General features: G+C 31.7%; 1 protein-coding gene across 1 annotated transcript; it reads left to right on the top strand.

Annotated features, from left to right (window-relative positions):
- The first annotated feature begins 614 nt into the window (after nt 1-614).
- On the top strand, nt 615-27,315 carry LOC143066876 (integrin alpha-4-like). The gene is made up of 21 exons (XM_076239686.1): nt 615-924; nt 2,995-3,128; nt 4,390-4,478; nt 6,582-6,782; nt 9,202-9,262; nt 10,667-10,783; nt 12,901-13,007; nt 13,963-14,031; nt 15,202-15,342; nt 15,946-16,057; nt 16,664-16,843; nt 17,511-17,717; nt 18,722-18,897; nt 19,573-19,707; nt 20,435-20,940; nt 21,747-21,918; nt 23,753-23,956; nt 24,458-24,586; nt 25,137-25,229; nt 26,366-26,512; nt 27,295-27,315. Exons 1-21 carry the CDS (start codon nt 764-766, stop codon nt 27,313-27,315), a joined length of 3,162 nt encoding a protein of 1,053 aa, XP_076095801.1. The 5' UTR covers nt 615-763.

Here is a 27,315-nt window from a genome sequence, read left to right on the forward strand (position 1 = left end):
ATTTTTTAGACCCAAAGTACTATTTTGTGTCCTTTAAATGATATCTAAAATTGTTTGTTTCGACTTTTATTAAAATAATTGCTATGCGTATAAGTATAAATACTATATACATGCGCGACGCCTTTTAATTTTTTACTGAAAACTGCGTAGACTATGAAATGTTTTTACAATTGGAAAATATTCTATGATAAATATCATTTTGTCAGACACTTTTCTTTTTTTGATTTGGTTCTTATAATATGCCAAAAATCTGTATATTTGATAGAGTTTAACATTAAATTGTGCGTTTTACTCTTAACAGACGTATAACCAACCCGATTAACAGACCAATCTCCCATATAGCCGCATACTCAATATAGATTAACCGACCAATCTCTCGGTTAGCCGAGTGTCGGCCGTGATATTGCAAATTACTCGTAACGGCCCAGCGCCATCCTAAACAAGATCGTCGACTAATATCAAGACGTTTAATATATATTAAGTATTCCCTTTCAGTTACAAATTACATACATTGAATAAACAAAGGTATACCCTTTCAAAACCCTGAAATATATTTATACTGCTGACGAATTTACGTAACATCAACGCAAGTATAACATAACGTTTCAAATTCAAACCAGTTTAAGCTAGAGATATAAATATATCGAAAGACAGTTTTTAAAACGATTAAAGGTACAAAGTAAATCACAATGTTCTCTGCGTAAATACGTTCCTAGAACAAAATTAAATCTGTGTTAAGTATTTGCGCAGTAGGATTATAAAAATGTGCAGGATAACAATGTACGTTCTGACATTTATAATGCTGTTAGTTGTAACAGATTGCTTCAATATTGATACAAACAATGTAGTCAATATTCTGGGACCAGAAAGAACACATTTTGGATATTCTGCTGTAATGTTTAGCAATGAGAACGGTCAGAAATGGTCAGTATGTTTAAAACTATAATATGAAGTTATAGGTAGCACGGTAGTATTTGCGCTGCTGTTTTGTCTACCCTTCTTAAGTCAATGTATTTGAACAGCGTGATTGGACAAACATACATTGTACAGTATCAACTGAACATACTTTCCCAAACTGAGGGAAGAATCAGGTGTAGAAAAATATGAAATAATTTTACATACAGGTGAAAATGAAATTTTGGGTGTTTTTTTTTTTATTTTGTATTCACTGCATGATAAAAGACATAAAAGCACTAGTGGCTTTAGGTTTTCAAATACATAAAAAAAGAAACCGGTCATGATACATATTCAAATGCATTTCTGAATAGTATAATGAAAGTACTTCTGTTAACTGTTTATGTAAAGTTTTTGGTAGTGGTAGAAAGTGGTGAAAGAATGACTGTTCATGATGATGTTCGTTTATTCCACTAAATCTGGAAATAAAATTTGGAGCCATAAAAATTAGTTATATTGTGCAATTTTACAAATCGTAATTTTTGGAAAACAATATATTTCAAAAAATCTACATTTTTGTTTATTGTGAAAGAATATTGCAAACTTTAAAAGATCATTTTAAAACTCTCATACATACTATTTTAATAGCCAAACATAGTCGAAAAATTGTGTCCATATTGTTACAATAAAAGTGATAAAAACAGGAAAAAATGTGTACTTTTCATCGATGATTTATATAAACAGTAAGTGATGTAATTTTTATTGTCGAGCCTGCAACTTTTGTGATCCGGCGGCGGCAGCGGCGTTAGCTAACTTCTTAAAAGCTTTATATTTTAGAAGGTAGAAGACCTGGAGGCTTCATACTACATACTTCATAGATGCCTCATGTTATGAACTTTCCGTCAGTCACATGTCCAATGTCCTTGACCTCATTTTCATGGTTCAGTGACTACTTGAAGTTAAGATTTTTTTTAATGTTGAATTCTCTCTTATTATAAGTAATTGGATAACTATATTTGGTACGTGTGTACCTTGCAAGGTCCTCATGCCCATCAAACAGTTTTCTCTTGACCTCGACCTCATTTCATGGATCAGTGAACAAGGTTAAGTTTTGGTGGTCAAGTCCATATCTCAGATACTATAAGCAATAGGTCTAGTATATTCGGTGTATGGAAGGACTGTAAGTTGTACATGTCTAACTGACCTTGACCTCATTTTCATGGTTCAGTGGTTATAGTTAAGTTTTTGTGTGTTGGTCTGTTTTTCTTATACTATATGCAATAAGTCTACTATATTTGGTGTATGGAATGATTGTAAGGTGTACATGTCTAGCTGACAGGTGTCATCTGACCTTGACCTCATTTTCATGGTTCAGTGGTCAAAGTCAAGTTTTTGAGTTTTGGTCTATTTTTCTAATACTTTATGCATTAGGTCAATTATATTTGGTGTTTGGAAATATTTTATGATCTATATGTCTGTTACGTGTTACGCAGGTTTAATTTGACCTTGACCTCATTTTCACGGTCCATTGCTAAGTGTTAAGTGTTTGTGTTTTGGTCTGTTTTTCTTAATTTATAAGGAATAAGTCAGCTATATTTATTATATTGAAGAATTGTTAGCTGTACATGTCTGCCTGGCATGGTTCATCTGACCTTGACATCATTTTCATGGTTCATTGATCAGTGTTTCGTTTTCTTGGTTAATGTTGAGTTTATGTGACAGTTGTAGTAAAGCTTTATATTTAGGTCTATCAACATAATATCAATGATTAGTAAAAAAGGCGAGACATTTCAGCGTGTGCACTCTTGTTTAAATTGTTTTCAGAGATTTGAAAAATACAATTAGGAAAGGGACCAACATATCAAAATAATATCTCCCACTTTTCAATAAATACTATTTGGACACTGCCACAAAGTATACAGTGTTTTATATGATTTATGATAGGATAAAAGGACGAATTATTATATTTCTAATAAGAAATGTATTGATTTTATTAAAAGATTTTCGGAATTGCATACCTTTCACCATCGTACATGACCTTGTATGAAAATAAATATAGTTTGCTTGATATTTTTTTCTTTCCTGGTTTATTCATTACAGGGTTGTAATAGGAGCTATAAAGGCAAACTTTACAAACGACAAAAATATAACGACACCAGGAAATATATTTAAGTGTAAACTGAACTTAACTCAATCCATACAAGATTGTGAACCAATGAACATTAGAACTAATGGTAAGTAAGCAATGACACAGTACGTGAGTGTGAATAGACCAAAGAACATCAAAACTAATGGTAAGGTAGACATGACACTGAACGTGAGTGTGAGTGGAACAAAGAACATCAGAACTAAAGGTAAGGTAGAAATGACACAGAACGTGAGTGTGAGTGGAAAAAGAACATCAGAACTAATGGTAGGTAAGCAATGACACAGAACGTGAGTGTGAGTGGAAAAAGAACATCAGAACTAATGGTAGGTAAGCAATGACACAGAACCTGAGTGTGAGTGTAAAAAGAACATCAGAACTAATGGTAAGTAAACAATGGCATAGAATTTGAGTGTGAGTGGAAAAAGAACATCAGAACTAATGGTAAGTAAGCAATGGCATAGAATTTGAGTGTGAGTGGAAAAAGAACATCAGAACTAATGGTAAGTAAGCAATGGCATAGAATTTGAGTGTGAGTAGACCAAAGAACATCAGAACTAATTGTAAGTAAGACATGACACAAAACTTGAGTGTGGATGAACTTATGAACATCGGCACTTATGGCACGTAAGCAATGACATAGAATGTGAGAGTGAGTGAACCAAGAACATTGGCACTAATGGCACGTAAGCAATGATATAGAATGTGAGTGTGAGTGAACCAAGAACATCGGCACTAATGGCACGTAAGCAATGATATAGAACGTGAGTGTGAGTGAACCAAAGAACATCAGAAATATTATCTTGATTTAGAGTAATTTCTCGCAAATTGATTGGCTGATATTGTCCTAATCAATTTCAGAACAACTTTTTATTACGTCAAATGAAATTATCTCCCTTATTTATTACGTCAATTTGAATCATCACCCTTGTTTATTACGTCAATTAGAATTATCTCCCTTATCCCATAGACCTAATTAAAAAACCAAATTTGAGTTGCTTCCTAATAGTTTTAATTTTTCAGTTTTAAATTAAAAATCTTAGATACAATTGGTTGATATTGTCCTAATATTGAAGTTTGAATATAATAATATGTAATATAACAAAATCAGGATAAATTCGACTCAACAGATATGAATTTTATTGACCTGATAAATTCTCGTATTAGGACAAATTGCACACTGTGTAACTAATAAAGTTGAGTAAGCAATGACGCACAACGTGAGTGTGAGTGAACCACAGAACATCATTACTAATGAGGTAAATTTAAAAGGGCTAGTCCATAAAAACAGACGAATTCAAACTTTCTCAACTAATTGATTTCATTTCAACAACATATATACTTTACAGACAATATTAGATGGTCAGACCTTCCTGGGTACGAAGAAGATAACGAATTACTTGGAGCAGCAATGTCTATTTTTGATGACATTATAATTGTAAGTAAGTAATTGGAGTTTGTTGTTGTAAATATGCTACAGTTAGACAACATTTATTGTAAATAACATATAAACATTACATCTTAACACATGTTATACATTAGGCTATACCATTATATAAACTAAATCCACAATTTCAACATTGGTCAAAAGGCACAACACACTCCCTTTATTGATTTAGATTTGAATGTATTAGATTGAGACACATATATATCGTACCGGTCAATCAATTCGGGATGAAGTCAATGGTCCATTTAAGTTGTTCTTCCTCATAACTATGTTGAAGGGTTTGGTGTAAGGAACATATACCCGTATTGATGCCAAACAGTGTAATAATAAACGTTTCAATGGGAATATTAAAATGCAATATGATGTGGCATATAACTGCAAAAAACGGAAATATCACTTTCTAAATTTCGAAACACATCAACAACAAGCGGAAAACAAAGGAATAACTGGAACACGGAAGTGCAACAAAAACAAACACTAACATACATAGAAACGAACTATTTGATAACAACTAACATATTTCTGATTTGGTACAGGACTTTTAAGAAAACGTTGTGGGTTGAAACTTGTTTTATGGCTAGCTAACCCTTCCGCTTTATGACAATGTTGAAAAATATCACTAAAATGACAACAACCAGGGACAGAAACAGAGCACAAAAACACATGTAAGAAAATTCATTACAGAGAAACGCATATAAAATAATATAAATGTTAACACAACATGCAAACCGCTGAACATCAACGAACCTGTAATTTAATTGAGAGTTGTAAGATATTCATAAATTGATCCAAACATTATATTATTCCATGTTTGATTCTTTCAAATTATTATACATAAAATCATTTTTGTCACCCCTTGTAGTTGTGTATTCTTTCAATTATAATTCAGTTTCAATATTTATGCGAAATTCATTAAAGCTAAATCAGTCCTTGCGTCTATTTAAATGTATTATAATGTTTCGTCTAAGTAACTCCCAGGAATCATAACAATGAAGGGCCGTTCGGGTCATAATTCATTTTGTGCTGTAGTTACAACATGTAATATTTTGTTAACGAACCCTAGAGGTACACGTAACACTTTGTTCACGTACCTAAGAATTACAGGTAAACCTTTGTTCACGTACCCTAGAGGACTGCGTAAATCTTTGTTCATTTTTACCTTAGTGTAACGTGTATTTGTTTACGTACCATGGAGATACACGTAACTGTTTGTTCACGCAAGTGAAATAACCGTTATACCTTATGCACTATGAAATCGTCTGCTTGAGATTGCTTATTCACCAGGGAGCAGGGGAGATAACTCTGGCTAAAAGTCATTTCAAATTTCAACAATGTACTTCCTCTGCTTGTTAGATAAGACGGAAACTTTAAAAGATTTGACTCGGCCACATATTATTCTGTCTATGATACTAAATATTCAAAATTAGAATTCTTACGTTTTAAAAAAACTGTCTAAAAATCATTCGGTAATTTAATAGTTTAAATAAGTGTCAGTGTTTACTTTATTTTTATCGTTATCAAAAACGTTTACTTTATTCAAAGACACATAAAGTGGAAGTAATTCATGTATTTCGTGTATATCCAGGGTACGTTATCGAACAGTACCGCGTATCTCGATGGTACGTGAACAAACTGTTACGCGTATCTCCACGGTACGTGAACAAACTGTTAAGCGTATCTTCAGGCTATGTAAACAAACTGTGATGCGTATCTCCAGGGAGCGTGAACAAACAGTTACACGTATCTCCAGGGTACGCAAACAAACTGTTACGTGTACCTTTATAGTACGTGAATAAAGTGTTACGTGTCCCGTCAGTGTACGCGAAGAAAGGGTTACATGTACATCTAGGGTACGTGAACAAACTTTTACACGTAGCTCCTGGGTACATGAACGACTTGTTACCATTAGCGTACGTGTAACAAAATGAGTTATGACCAACACAACCCTTCATAAATAACATACCTTGCAGAAGAAAAAAGAGATAAACAACTAAATACACAATACATACACACCCTATAGTATTGTTTTTTTTTCTCAATGAAATATCATTGCACTTATTAAACAGGTGTACTTTATGTCTTTGCTTCTTGTAGACTTGTGCTCCTCTCTGGAAGAATATGATTCCTCTAAGAATGTCGGGATTGGTCAATCCTCTTGGAAGATGTTTTAACATAGACAGAAATTTGCAGTCGTATACAACGAAACAGATAAAGAACAGTGTCTTAAAAAACATATATACAAATTCATTTGATTACGAATTTGCTCAGATAGGACTCTCAATATCAAACAAAAAGGTAATAACATAGATGGCAATGAAGTTGTTTTAAACTATTAACTATTGTAACCTTGGAATTTTGCCTTGAAATAAGTGAACTATAATTATCAAGTTGTACGTGTTACCACTACAGTTAATATTATATATATATATATTAGTTTAGTATATCAGAATTGCTACGGTTTTTTAACTAGTCGTTTATCCGTGTGCCATTATTGTCGTTTGTCGGCTTTGGAAATCTATTGCAAACGCATTAAAAATAAAGGCAACAGTAGTATACCGCTGTTCAAAACTCATAAATCCATGGACAAAAAACAAAATCGGGGTAACAAACTAAAACTGAGGGAAACGCATTAAATATAAGAGGAGAACAACGACACAACATTAAAATGTAACACACACAGAAACGGACTAAGCATTAGACAAAATCCTATGAGAATAACAAATATAACATCAAAACCAAATACATGAATTTGGGATAGATAAGTACCGTGACACGTCTTTTGTAATGTGAATTCACACTTAAAATTAAGAGAAAACAAACAACACAACGGAAACACAACGTTAAAATGTAACACACTCAGAAACGAACTATAATTTAACAATGGCCATATTCCTGACTTGGTACAGGACATTTTTAAAGGACAAAAATGGTGGGTTGAACCTGGTTTTGTGGCATGCCAAACCTCTCTCTTTTATGGCCATGTGAAATATAACATTAAAATGACAACACAACATTACAGGACTACAATATAAATAAATAGGAGAACACAATTGACAAAGAAACACACGAATAATAGCTAACAAAAGGTTAAAATTTTAATACGCCAGAAGTGCATTTTGTCCACACAAGACTTACCAGTGACGCCCAGATACAAAAGTTTGAAAGCCGAAACAAGTACAAAGTTAAAGAGCATCGAGGACCAAAATTTCAAATTTTTGTTTGCCAAAAACGGCCAGTGTTTTCTGTTAGGTACCAGAACATCCCTATTATTTAGAATAATTTATACTTTTGCAAACAGTAAATTTTATAAAATGACTATACAAAAGATATATGATAAAACTGAAGTATTAATTAATTACAGGAAACAACCGAAATACACCACATAACCCGAAAAAATGAAACACCAAAATAATAGACACATCCGAATAAGTTAAAACCTCAACGCCAGGTGACGTAATATTTGAAATTGTGAAAAATGACAAAAAAATGACGTCACATTTGAATTTGTAAAAAAGATCATCAAAAAATGAAAAATGACATCACATTTGAATGAATAAGATAGAATTATGATTGATTTAAGATTATATTTGAACTAAATACTGATATTACATTTAATAACAATGCACATTTCAATACTTATTAATAGCAAACTTATTAAAACAAATCATGCAACATCAACAACAAAATCATTTTCTGTTGTTTCAACTTCTATTCACGATCTAGAGAGAAGTACAGATTCCACCAATTAAGTCAATAAGAGGAACTCTCCGTAGTGAAATATCGATTTTAAGAAATTATGAAATATTTTAAGGTTAAATTTTCCTCCGATTTTTGCTTTTATTTCTTTTGTTCCTGATAATTCTTTAGCAGAATAAATCCAGAAAAGCGCATCGCATGCAGGAAATTACTGAAGTACTATTTTTTTTATAATTTAGAACACTTCTATGAGTAAAAATCAAGTATAACAACTAAAAGGGATGCTTTTTTCAAGGTTATTTTCAAATTTGGTTTCTTCAAATTAGCATCAGTCAAGCAATATAACTATTTAAGCAATAACATAACGATGCAAGCGATTTAATGACGAACTAATGGTATGATATTTCGCATATACAACCATTAACAATACCATTTTGAAAATAGTTATATTCCTATTGTAGCGGAGAAGAAGGCTTAAGTAGTACCCTTGTCCGCCTGTACGTCTATCCGGCCGTACGTACGTCTTAAAGTTGGTTTCTGTTCTCTATCTTTAGTTTGCCTCAACCAACATGTAATGAAATGTATACATAACAACACAACACAAGCTCTTTTTTCGAAATCTACAAGGGTGTCTTTAACGTGCAAGAGATATGGCTCCCTCTTAACACGGGTCAGCCGTTTATCGTCCCCTTCCGACGGACTATCATCGTTTACTGAAGACCATACTCGCAAATGGTGTCAAGGGAGAGCCGAAAATTCAGTCGCTAAAATTTTCATGCCAGAACGGGAATCGAACCAGAAACCTTTGTGTTAGTAGTCCGATGCACTAACCACTACACCACGGCTCTCTTATTCCTGTATTACATTTATATATTTTATGTCCTGTTTTTATATTTGTAGAAAAGTTACCTTCCTTCTTCCACAGTGTTTATCTTCTCATTATGTACTTTATATTTGATTTCTTTTCCCCCTCTGGTTCGCTATACTCTAAGATTTATGTATATTTTATATTGAATAGTATGAAGATATTTCATTGTTAAACATTCTAATAGGAGCTACAGGATTATTTGACAATGAAGGTTTGTTTCTTAAGATTTTCAACTTTAAAACACACATACATTACTATTTCTACCACACGTCAGATTTTAACAATATTAAATGTTATTTATAAGTCTTTCATCTTTGAAAGTCACCATGGACCTAACGAATAGGTAATGCAAATGTCGTAATATCGGCTATTGGTGCTGGATAAGTCAATAAATTTAACACAGATTTTTATATAAAAAAATATATCATCTCTTCATGCAAGAAATGTATAACAGGCCGCAACCATAAGATAAGTTACAGTATCCCTGTCACAAGTAAGTAATGAATGTTTTATGAAGCTCCATGTTATGTTAGATAAACAGTTATTTCTGAATCAAATATAACATATTGCCAACAATTTACCACTGCTGGTATACAGTTAGTTCTTCGATGTATCATCAGTAATATGACTTTAATTGAGCATTTTTTTTTAATTCTCCGTTATAGATAGATAGATAGATAGATAGATACTTTATTCTCTAAAAACTAAATACAAGTTTACAGAGAAACATATAATTTAATTACAGATACGATAGATTGCATTAGATAATCAATTAGGTTTACATGTTTGTATGATAAGCATTATATATTTCAAAACCAACGTCTGTAATCTCCTTAAAAACTGAAGTAAAGTGCGATTCGACAGATACTTACATTATCATGTCATAATCAAGGTTGCTGATAATTGTACCATTACACCAGCGTTTTGAAATAACCTTTACATTTTGTGTTATTGTCTTTCATTTTTGCTAATGTGCTTTGTCTATATCCCTTTTTATGTTTCTTTGATACATATATGACATAGCTCTGTACTCATCCCATCAATGTGTTATTGTAATATGATAAATTTTTTTTTACTTTGATTTTTGCTTATATACTTGGTCTATATGCCATTTTGTGCTTCTTTGTCACTCATTTTTTTTTAGTGATTCAGATTATGACACAATGTTTACTGCTGTTCCCCTATTTTTGACATTTTTACCTATTATGTCTGTTTGTTTTGTTCACACATCGTTGTAAATATAATTTGAGGCGACGGTCATACAAGTGAGAGGTTCAGCTAGCTTAAAAATCATGATTAATCCAACATTTTCTACAATCGCAAATGCCTGTACCAAGTTGGGAAAAATTACAGTTGGTATCCACTCGTTTGATGTGTTTCAGCTTATAATCTTGCCATTTGCAATGATTTGGTCAGGGACTTTCCTTTTTGATTTTTTCTTGGCGTTCAGTATTTTTGTGATTTTTCTTTACAATAATAGAAACATCATTGTATAGTTCTTTTATTTAAGAATCATACAAGTTTTGCATAAATTCATTGCGAAATGATGTTATTTCACCAATAAAATGGTTTTATATATGGTTTAACTAATACAGAAAACGTTTGATACCAACAGGTGGCTTTTTACAGTATACCAGTAATTCAACGATTGAGAATTTTTTTTCTCCCTTTACCCAACATGAATTCGCTGAGATGGCTGCGAAGCACGGTCTACAACATGGAAGCTTAATGGGTAAGACAGCATTACATTCGTCCTTTATCATAAGTTCATATCAACAATCGCAAATCGTTTTACGCTTAACCTCACGGTTGCCTAATTCAGCTAATATTTGGCTAGTTACGCATCATGATTCATCTATGCAATGCTGTATACATCATTTATTATATTTTTTAAAGAAATCTAAAAGGTTCATTAATGATAATCAAACAATTGCATGGTATAATGAGAACCAATACAAACTTTACAATAACCACGATGAACATTAATGTGAATTTCAGAATCAGAACAAACGTATTATAAAGACAAATAATCCAGATAGAGACCTTATGAATATTAATAAGACTATATAAATTCCGTGCGGCTGATCCGTTTTTATAGATATACTTTCCATATATACAATACAACCATTTGCAAGGCAGAGATAATAAAAATTTAAATAAAACCCTTGTTCTGCTTGAAAATAAGATGAAATAACAAGCAGAATTATGTCAAGAAAAAATATGTCACAATGGTAAAAATATTAGAGCCTACAACTCAAACGCTGGAAATACAAAAACGGATTTAACACAGCACGATAGACTACATGTAACTGCGGCATCATACAATCTTTACTCGTACACATGAGCAATACTTCTTTTCAAATGTAATCATGCTTCAGACAAAGACACATCATTACTAGTTTGACAAAGACCGCTTAAAGACTGTCGTCTTTTAGACGCAGATTTACAGATCTAACAATGTTGGGCTGATGTTAAGACGAGTTGTATAAACAGAATGTTCACATCCATGTATCACCATCACTGCTGGTGATCCGATGGATACATCTGTTGTAGAGTTGTCACTGGTTCAGACGTACTTATAAATATATTATTGCTGTGACTGTATTTTGCATTAATTTGTAGGATCCTTTACAATAGATATTTCAGCTGATCCGTAACAATTTCATATTCAGGCCTTATATATCATGTACTGTATTACGACACTAGATTAAAACTAACGAGGAAAGGTAACACCCGGCCTCTAAAAGCTTTATTATTGTGACGCCAAGGTGGTCGAGTGGTCTAGCACAGTACATGGCGATTAATGTCACGATATCTCAGTAGCATGAGTTCGAATCCCAGCGAGGGAAGAACAAAAAATTTGTGAAAGCAAATTTACAGTTCTAACGAATAAACAATTTTAATCATCAGCCCAACCATGGCTGATGATTAAAATTGTTTTATTATTATTTTATACATAATGTAGTTTTATTTGTCCGCAATTTAACTCAACATTTTTGTTTATACCGTATGGGATGTCCAGCGCTCTAGACCACTCGCCACATCCGCTATCTTAAACACAGTGTATGCAAATGTCGATACATGGAACTAGGTAAATGGATATTTGCGAAAGTGAAATCAAGTTTTACGAAGTCCACGCTAAAAATACAATACAGTTATTTCCATTCTAATGCAGCATATCAAAATTAATACTACTTAAAAAATATTTTGGCGTAAAATGACATAAATGAAAAAGTCCCGAAAACTGTAGCATTGTCTTTAACAACTAAACAATGTGACATCATGAGTATACTCACGATGTCAAACATAAACACTAGACGTATTTATACCTTTTGTACACTTCAGAATGGTTGCAACGTCAACAAAAAGAATATTTTTAGGCTCAAAATGCGATTTTGATGAATATTTTGTGAGAAATAACATACTGAAAAAAATCGGAATTAAAAAATGTGGCTTTCTTAATTAAGGACTGGTAGAACGTGGAATTTACCCCTTCAAAATATTTGTCAACTTCTAATGAAAATTATCGTTACAAAAGAATCGCATTAGAATAAGCATTCCATCTTAAACACAGTGTATACAAATGTCAATACATGTTACTCAGAAAAAAAAGAGGAGGGATGGGATATTTAGAATATTTAACTAGTGTAGAAAAATACTTGTTTTTTTTTCTTAATCCATACACAAAAAGTTAGAATCAATAAGCTGTGGCAATTGTTTATAACATTGCTTAATTGACCAAATCTATCGTAAATAAACAAATTTATTTTGTTATACAATCTATTCAGTATCTTGAAATGTAAATAAGCTTCTGTTAAAACATTTAAAAAAATTATCTTTTTATACAAGGTTACTGTGTCAGCACTGGCAAGCTTTCAGATTCTGATGAAGAATGTCCAGGAGTTGTTGTATTAGGAGCCCCACACTCTTTGTTGAAAAACAGAACAGTAGGGGGAGTAAGTTGTTTTCATTTTTATCTTTACAACCTGATAATCAAGAAATGTCCCTACTTTTTCATTAAATGTTAGTTCAGAGTGATTATTCTTATTAGGAAATTTTGTTCATTTTCATTTAAAAAAAAAGTTGTACGGTTTACAACTAAACATTGTAACTAATAGCTGAGGCTTTCTCCAGTCAGGTCAGATTAGTTGTCAAACACATACTAAAGTCAACACACAAACATCAGCATAGCAAAAACATCCCAATGGCGACAAAAAAACATCCTAATGTCGATGCAAATATTCAATTGACGGAAAAAAGAAACTAAATTTTTCGTAAGGATGTGGTAAGGTGAAATCAGTAAAATTTGAATTTTATAGTTTACACTATAAATCAGAAAGGCATTTTTTTTCTCAATTTGTAAGTAAAACAAACTGCTTAATTTTTTGTTAATGGCCTTTTATTGGTTTTTGAAGTCTTATTTGAAAAGAAAAATGGATGATATGGGTCAAAATATTTTACCCTGTATGATATGAAAAAAACGAAGGAAAACTAAATTGACAAAAATTCCAAAACCTGAACTGACTTCATCTTAAAGTCTACACAATCGTTTTTATTAAAATAGACATAGCTTGATAGACCGAAATTTTAATGCACATTCCATTTAAATACTGCTTTAGATATCACGCTTGCATCGCAATACACTACATTTATGAAAATATATCCTAATTAGAATACAACAAAATTAAATAGTCCACAGGTACCCGTAAATCAATTGTTAATTGAACGTGATGAAATGTTGAAATTACACACAGTAAAAAAGAAATTAAGATCTTTTACGGGTTGTTTTAAAAAATGGATACTTATTACTTAAATAAATATGTTATACAGTTGAATTATTTAATACGTTGTATCATTAATTAATATTTGTTATCATTTAATCATGACAGCAGAGGAATGTTTCTTTTATAGGTTTTTGTTTTTTGTTTAAAACAAACTGACAAGAAGTTATATTTGAAGAAACAGTTTGTAGGTGAAAAGGTACTCTTTGGTTTATACAATACTTCAGAAGATTTACAAAATGAATCCAAAGGGCTTCAACAAATTTTCTTGAATAACCACCAGTCTTGGACAGTATTTCAACAATACATCATTAAAAAATACTGCACACACTAATCACAGTCCTAAAAAATACCCAGAAAATCTCATTAAGTCTAAAAGGACCGAAATAGAATTCGTCAAAAGGGTAATCATCTCCTGCAATCCATGTATCACCCTGAATTCAAATCTGCTCTCACATGTAAGGAATATGTCAGTTGTTTTTCTTTCGTTTGATGTGTTTTAATACGGGACTATTCGTTTTGAATTTTCCTGTTAGTTAGATATTTTGGTTATTATTTTATTCTTTTTTTTTTAAGTTTCCACCGGCAAAAGTACGAAAAACTCGGTAAAATTATAAATAAGACAACTATTTCTGGTTTCGAAAGATGTGATACGGATTGGTCTGTACATGAGACCATTTTCAACTACAAAAACAAAGATGTGCAATATCACAGTTTCGCCATAAGGCCGACGATGAATAACATACTTTACAATGGGTGTCAAATTTTGACCAGGAATCTGTTTACTTTTGATTACCTCCGACTTTGGAAGGGGTTAGTGATGTTCGGTGTTAAGTGTCTATGTTACGTTGTGTACTGTACTTTGACTTTTTTGCTTTTATTTTTTATCATGTCATTGTCAGATTATTTTACAATTTTTAGTTTGATAATGCCTGTTTTATCTTTAACTTTTTTTTTTTTAAAACTCTTTATCAACATTTAGTTCATATGCAACCGCCATAATGAAAGAAGTTGGCCTCAATATGATCTTTTTACTTACCACCTGTCTGAGAAAGTGGTTCATCAATACAGCATTAGAACAACTGTACAAGTAAAAAGAACAGATAAGTGAAAAACAAATACACTTCCAAACATAGGGCGTTTGTGTCACTGTAATTTCATTATTGGTCATGTTATACCAATTTTCTTTGATTTCCTTGATACTACAAATTCATGTGTTCATCGAAGTACATTATTTACTTGACAGACTTGTTTAAAACCATGAAATCATACGAAAGCACCTCTTCTCTTTAACCCACTTAAATAAAATTAAGAAATCACAGTAACTTGCCTACATATCCGAAGAAATGATGTATTTTTTTTGTTCCAGTCAGGAAGTGGATTTGGTAGTTCTATTATCTTTGAAGATATAAATGGTGATGGATTAGATGATTTACTTGTAGGAGCACCTCTTCAATATAATGACGTACTAGATTCAGGCGTTGTCTACATATACTATGGAGACACAGATGTAAGTAGATCGAAAGTTTAGAAACATCTTATTCTTATTTGACTGTCCCTCTGGTATCTTTCGTCCCTCTTTTATCGTTTTTTAAAACTGAATTGACAAACTCACTGCATCAATTATATTTCATATCGGTACAGTACATTTGTTGTAGTGATGTCTTTTGGGTTCTCAACACATGGTAATGAAATAGCCATCGGTGGTGACATCTTTCAAGTTGTTGTTAAGAATAATAATCAATAAAATAATTTGGATACCAGATAAGTTTCAATGTTTTGATAGATTATGAATATCAAATATTCGAAACGTGTTCAACACCAACTTATGCATTGGTATATATTTTTTTGTTTAATTGACTGAAGTTATATATTAACTGTCTTGAATTATATGAAAGCTATCCATCAAAGAACACATAAATAGTGGTATCTTGTGTGTTTTTAAATTCAAAATGAAATCCCCAATAGATGTATTCCAAGATCATACTACTTTTATTTTCTAATATTATGTAATTAATCGTTTTAGCAGGAAATTATAACCCCTACGTGACCTTGTTTTGAGAACCGTCGATTTCTGTATTAAACAAATAAATATTTCTTTACCTGTGAACAGCCGAATATACTACTAAGAGTGAGTGGAAAAAATTTACAAGGAATATTGGAATGGGGACGATTTGGTACAGCTATGCAGTGTATTGGAGATATAAACAAAGATGGATACAAGGGTATGTACCAGAATGGGGACGGGTTGGAAAACACTGCAATGTATCTCAAATACAAATATTGAGGGATGTAAGGGTACGTATATTAGATTGTGAACGTGTTGGTTTAGCACTGCAGTATAGTGCAGATACAGATATGAACGGATATAGAGGTCCGTATATCGAAATGTGAGCTGTTTAGTACTGCAGAGTATCAGAGATACAAAAAAGACAAATTTAGGGGAACGCTATTCAAAATTAATTGGGCGGTTTTGAACAGCACAGCAGTGTATCTGAGATATGAACAAGTAAAATCATAATGCTACGCAGGTCAAAATTGGGGCGGTTAAATAGTGCTCCGCTGTGCATCTGACATATAAGCAACGATACATATAAGGGTACTTAAAAGTCAGTGTTAAGACTGTTTAATAATCACTTTCGTATATCAGATAATAAGCAAAGACTACATTTGGTACTTAAATTCTCGTTTAATATACATATCAAGAAAACGAAATAAAACTTTCAAGAGCGTTATTGTATTGATAATAAGACTTATTAAATCAGATGCATTTTAAATATGGTATTAAAGATATTCATTTCTAAACAATGTAAAATAGTATCTTTACACAGATATAGCCATTGGTGCACCTTATGAAGAGAACAAACAAGGAGCTATATATATCTACCATGGTGGTTCTATTGAACTAACATTCACACAGAAAATTAAGGCTCAAGATATTAGTAGTAACCTACATTCGTTTGGTTGGTACATTTCAACTGCATATGACATCGACAATGACAATTATCAAGGTAATGTGGTTAGATGTATATTTCATTAATTTTATCAGTATTACCTATTCATTATAACTTATATGTATGTTTCTTAATTTTGCCGAGGATTTATTCTATAGATGTATATAGCTATGTACCAATTACTTCATACATGTAAGAAGGGATTTAGTTTACTAGACCCGGTTGGTTTTTGCTTAATCGATTGATGACTATTGAACAGTGGTTTACTAATTTAGCCTTTTTCACTAGAGAATTCTGAGGGAAAGTATTACTGTAATAATTTTGAAACAAATTTAATTTGATGAATAACCGGAAATTCATGTGGGTTAATATGTAGGTTAATATACAGCATTAACATATGCATTTTTATTTTGTCTAAGAGGAATATTATTTCAATTTTGAGGCGCATGAGGTCGACATGACCATTTAATTCTTTGAATGTTCATCTTTTTTTCTGGGTGGTTGATCTAAAACCCAGCGAAGATCAGGTGGAAGAACCCTTTACCATGTTTTATTTGGCTATATAGGAGATTTTCAAGAAAAAAACAAACAAATGAACATAAATCTACTTATTTGTCAGCAATCTAATTTTTGCGCATATCTGTTGTTACCATTTCGAAGGCCTAATGGTAGGTTATGCTTTTGAGGAAGATAGTAGATTAAAATTGTATCGTATTTTCTTTAGATTTTCTAGTTGGATCCTACATGTCTAATACTGTAACTGTATTACGAGGCAGACCTATTATTAAGCTCAATAACACTATTGAATTATTTCCATCTGATATCCCTTTGAACTCGTCTGAACTGAAATGTCGAGATGAATTATACAGACCATGTGTGACAGTTAGACTGTGCTTTTTCTACACTGGAGTTTCAGTACCAGATTCAATTTGTGAGTATAAAGATTTAATATGTGAGTATAAAGATTTAACTTGTGAGTGTAAAGACTCAATTTGTGAGTATAAAGATTTAATTTGCGAGTGTAAAGATTCAATTTGCGAGTATAAAGATTCAATTTGTGAGTGTAAAGATTCAATTTGTGAGTATAACCATTCAATTTGTGAGTATAAAGATTTAATTTGTGAGTATAAACATTCAATTTGTGAGTATAAAGATTCAATTTGTGAATACAAAGATTCAATTTGCGAGTATAAAGATTCAATTTGCGAGTATAAAGATTCAATTTGAGGATATAAAGATTCAATTTGTGAGTATTTAGATTCAATTTGTGAGTATAAAAATTCAATTTGTGAATATCAAGATTCAATTTGCGAGTATATAGATTCAATTTGTGAGTATAAAGATTCAATTTGTGAGTATAACATTCAATTTATGAATATAAAAATTCAATTTGCGAGTATAAAGATTAAATTTGTAAATATAAAGATTCAATTTGCGAGTATAAAGATTTAATTTGTTAATATAAAGATTCAATTTGTGAGTATATAGATTCAATTTGTGAGTATATAGATTCAATTTGTGAGTATAAAGATTCAATTTGTGAATATAAAGATTCATTTGCGAGTATAAAGATTCAATTTGTGAGTATAAGATTCAATTTGTGAATATAAAGATACTATTTAGAAAAAGTATGACACGAATTGCAAAAAGTAATCATAGTATGCGACTTTACCTCTGGCTCTGGTTATGACTCGTGATGTTCAATCTTTATTGTTTCGGTGAAGGATTTTATTGTTTTTCTTTTTTTTCTGATCCACTAGAACATGGCATTGTCAGCTTTGTAAATAAATATATCTACTTGCACAAGCTTTTCACTAACAAAATCTTATAAGAATGAATGCAATACTGCACATATGATAATAGTTTAACATGTTTGCTCATTGATGCAATATGAACCAATATTTTGAATATGTTATTTGGATTTCTAATTCCTAGTCCTAGATTATAATCTAAGCTCGGATATTCGGAGAACTTTGTCAACACCAAGTAAGCCAACTAGAGTTCATCTTTCAACAGAAACAGAAGAGTTTGAAAGTGGTAACTTAGAAAGGAAAAGATTTCAAGTTAGAAAATTGTCAGAATCATGTATGGAGTTCTTCGCTATTGTGAAGGTTTGTGAAACTCTTTATTTTTACAAAAAATTGTAAAATGAAAAAATACGGAACTCCAAGTAAAATTCAAAACGGAAAGTTTCTATGAATGTTGGCGTTGTTTTGGTTTAAGCTTAGTGTTTCCGCTGTTCCGATGTTTTCATCTTGTAGTTGATGAGTTTCCCTCAGTGCGATTTGCTTTCACTTAATATATTTTTGACGATTGATCAGCGATATACTACTGTCATCTGTTTTAAGACACTATACGATCTTTACAAAAAGAATGAAAAAAGTATTAGAACTTTTCAGAATTGTTAAAGCTATTTCACTTGAATTTATTAGAGTAAAGATAAGAATTAGAACACAGCGACCAGGTTGAATATGATTTTTTTAAGGAAATTATATCTTTATTATTAGATGTAATCATAAAAAAATTGCCTCCATATCATCATTCCTTGATGTGCTTCTGTAATTGGCGCAATGCAAGTATTGTTTTTTTTATTTCTGTTTTTGTATTGAAATATACACTTTACAAACCTTAAAAACCGTCACATTTCTAAGACTACTCTGTAACGGTATTCTGCTTCTTTTATTTGAGAATGCCAGGCCATCCTTCATTGTCAAGGTTTAGTTTCATATCATATACATTAACAATTATATAAAATTAATAAGAACACAGAATATTGTCTCTTTTAGGCGTTAGACAGACAGTTTTTTGCATCACTTGATGAAGAATTGGAAATGGAAACAACGTACAAACTTAGTGATACACCGATACTTGGAGAAGTTCAACCTGTACTCGATAATAATCTTACAACCAACAGAGACATGGTATGTAATAAGTGTTAATAGGTGTAGCTGTAGGGGGTTGACTTGATGAAAATACAAGTGGTACAGATGATTATATTTCAAACACAAGACTAACTGGTTTAGGCTGCCATAACTAAATATGCACATTACGTGTTTGTAATAATATGAGCAACACGACGGGTTTTCGTTAGAAATAAAATCACGCCAGAACAAATCGTTTAGACGTCAGTATCTCGAAGTGGCGACGTCAAAGTGATGAAGTTGTAAAGTTCTCGCGCTCCAAATTCTTTTCTTGATTTAAATTCATAAGAAACGCCAAAATTTTAGATTCTTCATATTCATAAATTTATAAATGTATAGTTTAAGATTGTGTTTTATCGTGTCAGTACTAAAGAACCGATTATTGATCTGATGACACACTCGATGACTGATAAATCATCAGAAGCGATGTAAACCCAGCGCTGTAAAATGGAAACAAAAAATTTATAAATTTCATATGTCCAAAGCTCATTTCTTAGTTGATTTTCGTTTGGAATATTTTTGTCAGTTATAACTGAATGCGTAATGAGTCAGCACATTGTGGAAGACCGTAAAGTGACATAAAGCTGTTAACTTCTATGTCATTTGTTGTCGTTTTGACAATCATACCATATCCCATATTTTTTTTATAAACCAATTAATAAAAGTTAATTAAAAAAACAGTTATAAAAGAAACAAGAAACTTTAATGAAAAAAACCTTCGTTTCAGGCTTCCTTTTCAACAGGTTGTAATGGAACATATCATCCTGACCTGCGGATAGAATCCACATTAAATCCACAAGAAATTATATTAGGGGTAACTTCTGAAGTAGAAGTAGAAGTTACCGTAAAAGTAACGAACAAAGGTGATCTGTCACATGGGACGCGGATAAATATTGACATATCTAACAATACCAGATATATTGGATTCAGCCAGCCGACAGATGAAGTTACCGAGCCTGTTGACTGCAGAAACATTGTTGACGAAAACAAAGAGATGCATCTTCAGTGTGATCACAGGAATACATTATTGCAGCGGCAAATAGTCATCCTGAATGCTCGCTTTATAGTGTCACGTGATCTATTGATTAGAGATGGAGAAAATCTTGATAACTTTGAACAGCAGCTAGTCTTCAATACATCAGTTGAAGCCACAAGTACCGATATGGATATTTCGGATAATTGGTGGAAACTCATTGCAAGTGTGAAATTACATGTCGCTGTACAACTTAATGGGTGAGTGATTATTTTACGATGTGAACATGAAACCAATAATGTAAAGTTTTATATCAATGTGTATCGAAATGGGTTCGTGATTATACAAGTCAGCAACTCAATCATAACCATGCGTGTCAGGGATCATATGGTCTGGAACATGTACTAACGTTACTTACATCAACTAATTATCTTTTTCAGATCTACATATTCTGTTATGAAAACTGATTTATATAGCAGATCAATTCATAAATTGCACATGCCATTTTTATATTTTAAGTTTATTTATACTGTCCTACATGTACATCTTAGCCTAAGAAATCACATCAAAATGATATTGGTTTAAAAATCATCTTATCAGTTACACCACAAGGAAACACATAGTTATTAGATAAATTTGTCACTTCAATAAATTGGTTTGTTGCTGAATACCACATGTTTTTTTAGTTTTCTTGATAATCGGTGACAACTGTTGCATGAAAGAATAGTAAAATCAGATAACAGAATTACTCTAGTTTACCATTTTATAATTGAGAGAAGATATTAAATGTTCACTCTGAATGGCTTAGATGCAAGACTTTATAAACAAATTATCATTTCTTTCGAAATCTTTATGAAAAAAGTTTCGAACGTATACAATTTATAACATAATCTTCATTTTCGTTCATGTGTGAACTGTGAGAAAAATAAAGATATTTAAAAGCAATAATATGAATATGACTACAACGTTGTATACAATCTGTGTCAATATGTCTGGGTGTTTTTATACCAATATAAAAGAAGTAAGTTATAATCATTTCAAATTATCACTATTTTATTTCGTACAGAATATCAAGACCAGATCAATTAACAATCACAGAGAAGCAAATAGTTAATTTTGTTCATACCTACAATGTAAAGAATGAGGGTCCTAGTCCCCTGTATAATGGATCAATATCGATATGTCTACCTGTCATAAATGATGACGGAAATATCATGATGACAAAAGAAATGATACAGGTAATTCAAAAGATAGAGTCTGCTGAGCACTAGAGTTAAAGAAATCTTTCTTTCTGTCATATTAGATATAGAAAAACGTATGATAATGTGAAGGTTGACACAGTTAATTACATAGGTTATATCCACTGTACAATGGATCTATAGACATTAATCTACCAGTCATACCAGAATTAGGAAACGTATGATGGCTTGAAGGGTAATACAGGTTATTCCCGAGGTCTGTATCCCATGTAAAGTATATATATAGACATCAACTACAAGTCAAACCAGAATTAAGAAAACGTATGATGACGTGAAGGGTAAAACAGGTAATTCATGTGTAATGAATCTATATTCCGAGCCCGGAAATAAAGATACTTTTCGGGTAAAATTATCAATTCTTATTTAACTTATTTAAAATGATAACCAATTCTTCACTTATTAGATCTTTGGATATTGTATTTTTTTGTATGAATAGTAAAAACTTTTATCAATAAATTAAAACCATACTTAATGGTTTTGTTATAAATAATGCACTTACAAAGTGTCGTACCTTTATCTTGCCAATTAATAAGCTCATGTTTTTGTCTTTTAGAAAATCCATTACTATGGATGTTGGATGTGCACTGATTTGTTTATTGGAGTCTTACATACATATGTTCTTTTATTATTATTGTTATTGGCTTGAAATAGCTGTCAGTAACTGTCAGTAACTGTCAGTAACTGTCAGTAACTGCGATTAGCCTCAGTTCTGCTCATGGGTCTTTTTTGTTGCAAGGGGATTTTGTCTGATGCTTGGTCCGTTTCTGTGTGTGTTAGTTACATTGTAGTGTTGTGTCGTTGTTCTCCTCTTATATTTATGCGTTTCCCTCAGTTTTAGTTTGTTACCCCGATTTTGTTTTTTGTCCATGGATTTATGAGTTTGAACAGCGGTATACTACTGTTGCCTTTATGTATATACATATTCTTCAACGTCCGGTCTGTGTATTTTTTGTTTTCTGGTTTATCTGATAGATTAAGCCCCTTTCAAATGATTTTATAGTTTGTTCTAATGTAGTGCTGTTTTTTATATTGATATACAGGTAATTCTAAAGGGACGAAAGATATCAGAGGGACAGTCAATAATAAACATGCACATATTTGTATAATAAGTCAACTTGATCACGACTTTCCTTTGTGTGTGAATATAAATATCCGATATCTATGGAGATTTTCAAACATTCAGTATTAATAGTAAATTGCTGAAAATGTGAAAAAAATTTAATTTAAATAAATAAGAAGATATGGTATGATTATGCCAATGATACAACTCTACACCTACGACCAAATGATGTATACTTATAGGAAACAATATATGTTATAATAAGTCATCCAACAACGAGTATAACCCATTCCACATGTAAAGCTATGCAAGGTCCCGAATGGTACGCGTAAAAACAATCTGAGCAAGAAAACTAATGGACTGAACAAAAACAAAATACAATATAAAGCACAACATAAGAACAAATCAAATAATTCAGAAGAAAAGAGCAAAACTCTGAACACTTCACGAAAACAATTAGCCGAAAAACACAAAACACAAAGTTTAGATATGAAAGTACTTGAAGTTATTGAGAACGAATTTCCAAAGGCAATAACAACTAATATCAAAAGTAATATATCTAAGACTTAAACTATGGCTTAAAACTACTGTTGATAATCTTATTCAAGAAATAACATAGAAAAAAATCCTACTATAAAATTTAACTAAAGTAGTTTTAAACAAATACTCAAACAAAATCAAAAACACAAACAAAACACAAATAAAAGTATCAAATCTTATGAATGTAGAAAGTAAGTTAAAGTTATATTACAGATATCAGGACATAGTTCGAGGATTACATGGCGTGTGGTTGAATTTTCAGGCGAAAACTTTAATGGATATTTTAAAACTAATTTCTCAACGACCGAACCCTTAACAAATCAAGGATCAACTGAACCGTCTACGTCTAGTAATACAACACAACAATCAACACAAGGTCGACGACGTAGAGAAACTAAACAGATACTCAAGGAAATTGTAAGTTATAAAAAGCTAATCATCGTTCACTCTTTTACGTTTTATTGTGCATGTTTGTTTGATTTGGGGTGTTCAGTATCATGACATATTTGCAGATCTTATAACATCTAGTTAGAGTTTGGTATCATTTCTTCTGTTCAAAAGATGTATAATTTTTAAATATTCACTGTAAAAATATAACTCTTGCAAGTGGAAACCGTATGTGCTGATCTACTCATTTATTTGAAAAAGTATAGAAAAAATGATAAAAATAAATCTATTAACAAAGAAAGGAAAAAAAAGGAAAAAAGAGAATATGACGTATTTCAGAAAATACAAATATATTTAAAGGATATCAGATGACAGTGATAGACAACAATTGCCATGCTTATCAAATGAAACCTTTGTTTAAGCGATACCATAATCCAATCATAAACATAATTTACCATGCTTATGAAATGAAACATATTTCTAAGCGATGGACAATATTTAATTGCTAATAACATTAAACCTATTTTGTAGTCCTGTAACACAGTTGATTCGAGTAATTATGCGATCATTGAAATAAATATTGATTTATTAGAGAAAGGAGAGACCGATACTTTTAATGTTCTTGTGAATATAAGGAAGGATTCACTTAATTTTACAAAGGTGAGTACAATGACAATTACTTCAAATCAATTTTTTTGAAATTCTTGTGATTTTTTGCTTCATCACATGTGAAAGAATGATTAAATATCACTTATCATATATTAGAATGAAAGATGGACGTAAAACGATATGCCAGGCTTATAAGAATTCGGGTCTTAATTGCGCTTGAAATATATTAAAAACAAATATATCCTGTTCATAATGAAGAATTTTTAAGTTCAATTTTTCTTGGAAGTTATTTAAAAAAAAGTGTTTTTTTTTTCTTCATTTTTTATGTATAATCATCCTTCGAAACTTCGGCCACTGTTATGATATCTTGACCATTGACTGGCATGATAACTGTCATGTAATAAACTGATATTATTATTATTTTCATAACCACAAAATGTTTACCATTAAAACTTTCCTGTCCCTTCGAATGAATACTGAGAATTTGTATCATATTCCTTTTAAATAATATATTCTATTGTATATTTATCAGCCCTTAACATGAACAAATAAATATTATAACAATGTCTCGTGCTATTTCCAATTAATGTTAATATTTCAGGTGGCTGGTGTAGTCTATAAAAGTTTAGCTACACTAAAGAGTGAGAACAATAACAGACAACTTATCCTTGCTACCAATTCTTCGATCATAGAAGTAAGTCCGGGTACTGTGTATTCATTTAATTTCGTAGGTAACAATTTTCGTAGATGTAGGAAAACTTGCGTGTTCGTGGACATTTAATTTCGTGGTTTTCACAAAGACTCTATACAAACCTGAAGAAAAAATATTATTCGTTAAACATTTAATATCGTGGTTCACCTATATTCACGAAATCCACGAAAATTGGTATCCAACGAATAAAAATGAATCCATAATATATATTTATGTAAGTCATCGTTGCTATCAATTCTTCGTTCATAGAAGAAAGATTAGGCAAAAGACTTGCTTGTTAAGACACACTATTGTGCCCAACTACTTTCTTATTGAAATACGATATTCTATGCAAACGACTTGCCTGTTTAATTTCAATATTTAGACAAACGAACCACTTGTTAAGTCATTTTATTTTAGGTAAACAGCTGTTGTTATTTTTAATACGCATCAATATATTTATTTCCATATACATCTCTTTATATAAATGAGTTAGTCTGATATTTAAGTCTTGCAAAGATTTAAAAGATATATTTGATTAATTTTGTCAATGATATCTATGATATATAATAGCATATGTTGCAACACGGCGGGTGCCACATGTAGAGCAGGATCTGCTTACCCTTCCGGAGCACCTGAGATCACCCCTAGTTTTTGGTGGGGTTCGTGTTGTTTATTCTTTAGTGTTCTATGCTGTGTCATGTGTACTATTGTTTTTCTGCTTGTCTTTTTTCATTTTTAGCCATGGCGTTGTCAGTTTGTTTTAGATTTATGAGTTTGACTGTCCCTTTGGTATCTTTCGTCCCTCTTTCCTTTGTATTACCAATCAGACTACTATCACTTAGAGACGTCACAAAAGGGCGAAGAAGTAAACAATATTAAATATTGGATACTGAAGGTCTATTGCAATCAACATAATCCGTAATGTATATTATACAATAAAGGGCGTTCCATAACAAACTATACATTAGTTCCAAAGTATAAATACCCATGACGTGATCTACGACAAAAAGACAAACAAACAAAAATCCAGATGAAGAAACAGAAAGCAACAAACGACACCCAGTGAATATTAGTAACAAGCTCCTTGCTTTGGGCAAACAATAGAATGTTTATCATGTTTACGTGATAACTTGCAGGTTTCAAGTGAAATATTTCCTACAGAAATTACAGTCGACACAGTAGAATCAAAACAAAGCAGTATATGGATAAGTATAGGTAGCGGTGTTGGTGGATTTGCTGGTGGGTTATTACTCCTTGTTATCCTGGCTCTAAGCCTAAGAAAGGTTAGTATAGCCTAAATGTATTTTGATCAACATTTAGTTATCAAGTTCTGCCAAAGATAAAATACATAGATGAGAGAAACTAAGCAACCACTTTTACTGACAGAATCATTCAAAAGCTAAACACGTTTCCAATATTCACTGTATACAGTCCGTTAAAAACAATTTAGTGACGCATGCATCATTGTATTTTTCCTACAACCGCACAAGTTGTGCGTTTGTATTACAGAATGGCAATGTCTGCGTCAGCATCCGAAGACAGTTTAATTCGCACACAATACATTGAGCATAAGTGTTGGGATCTCAACGATTTAAGCACTAGGTTCCATACCACTAAAGGATGGTTGGGATGTTTTTTTTGGGGGTATTGTTCAAGCAGTGCTGTAATAAGAAGCCATAAAGTTCTGTTTCACTCGTTCATCGAAAATATATTGGTTTTCAGACTATCAATTTGGTATAAGTGTATGATCTGTACGGAATTGAAGCACACGGTTCTATTCCATAATAGGAGTTTTTTTGGGGGAAAGGGGGCATCGTCGTATCGTTTTTGTAATACGGGGCCAGAAAAGGAAAACAAATACCTGTCTGGTACAAACACTCCTGAGTGAAGCTACAAACTTGCAGGATAACATGAAATACGATTAACCTATGGCATGTTGTCTACACATATTCAATCCTGAAAAAAATAGGTTGCATACATACAAACAACTGTTAGTTCTTCATTAAATCCAAAATTATTTTACAATAAGTAAATACCTTTCAAGAAATAAAAAATATTACTGGAGGTGACAAATATCACATGTTAG

The sequence above is a fragment of the Mytilus galloprovincialis genome, chromosome 3 (assembly GCF_965363235.1).
Source record: "Mytilus galloprovincialis chromosome 3, xbMytGall1.hap1.1, whole genome shotgun sequence".
NCBI lineage: Eukaryota > Metazoa > Mollusca > Bivalvia > Mytilida > Mytilidae > Mytilus > Mytilus galloprovincialis.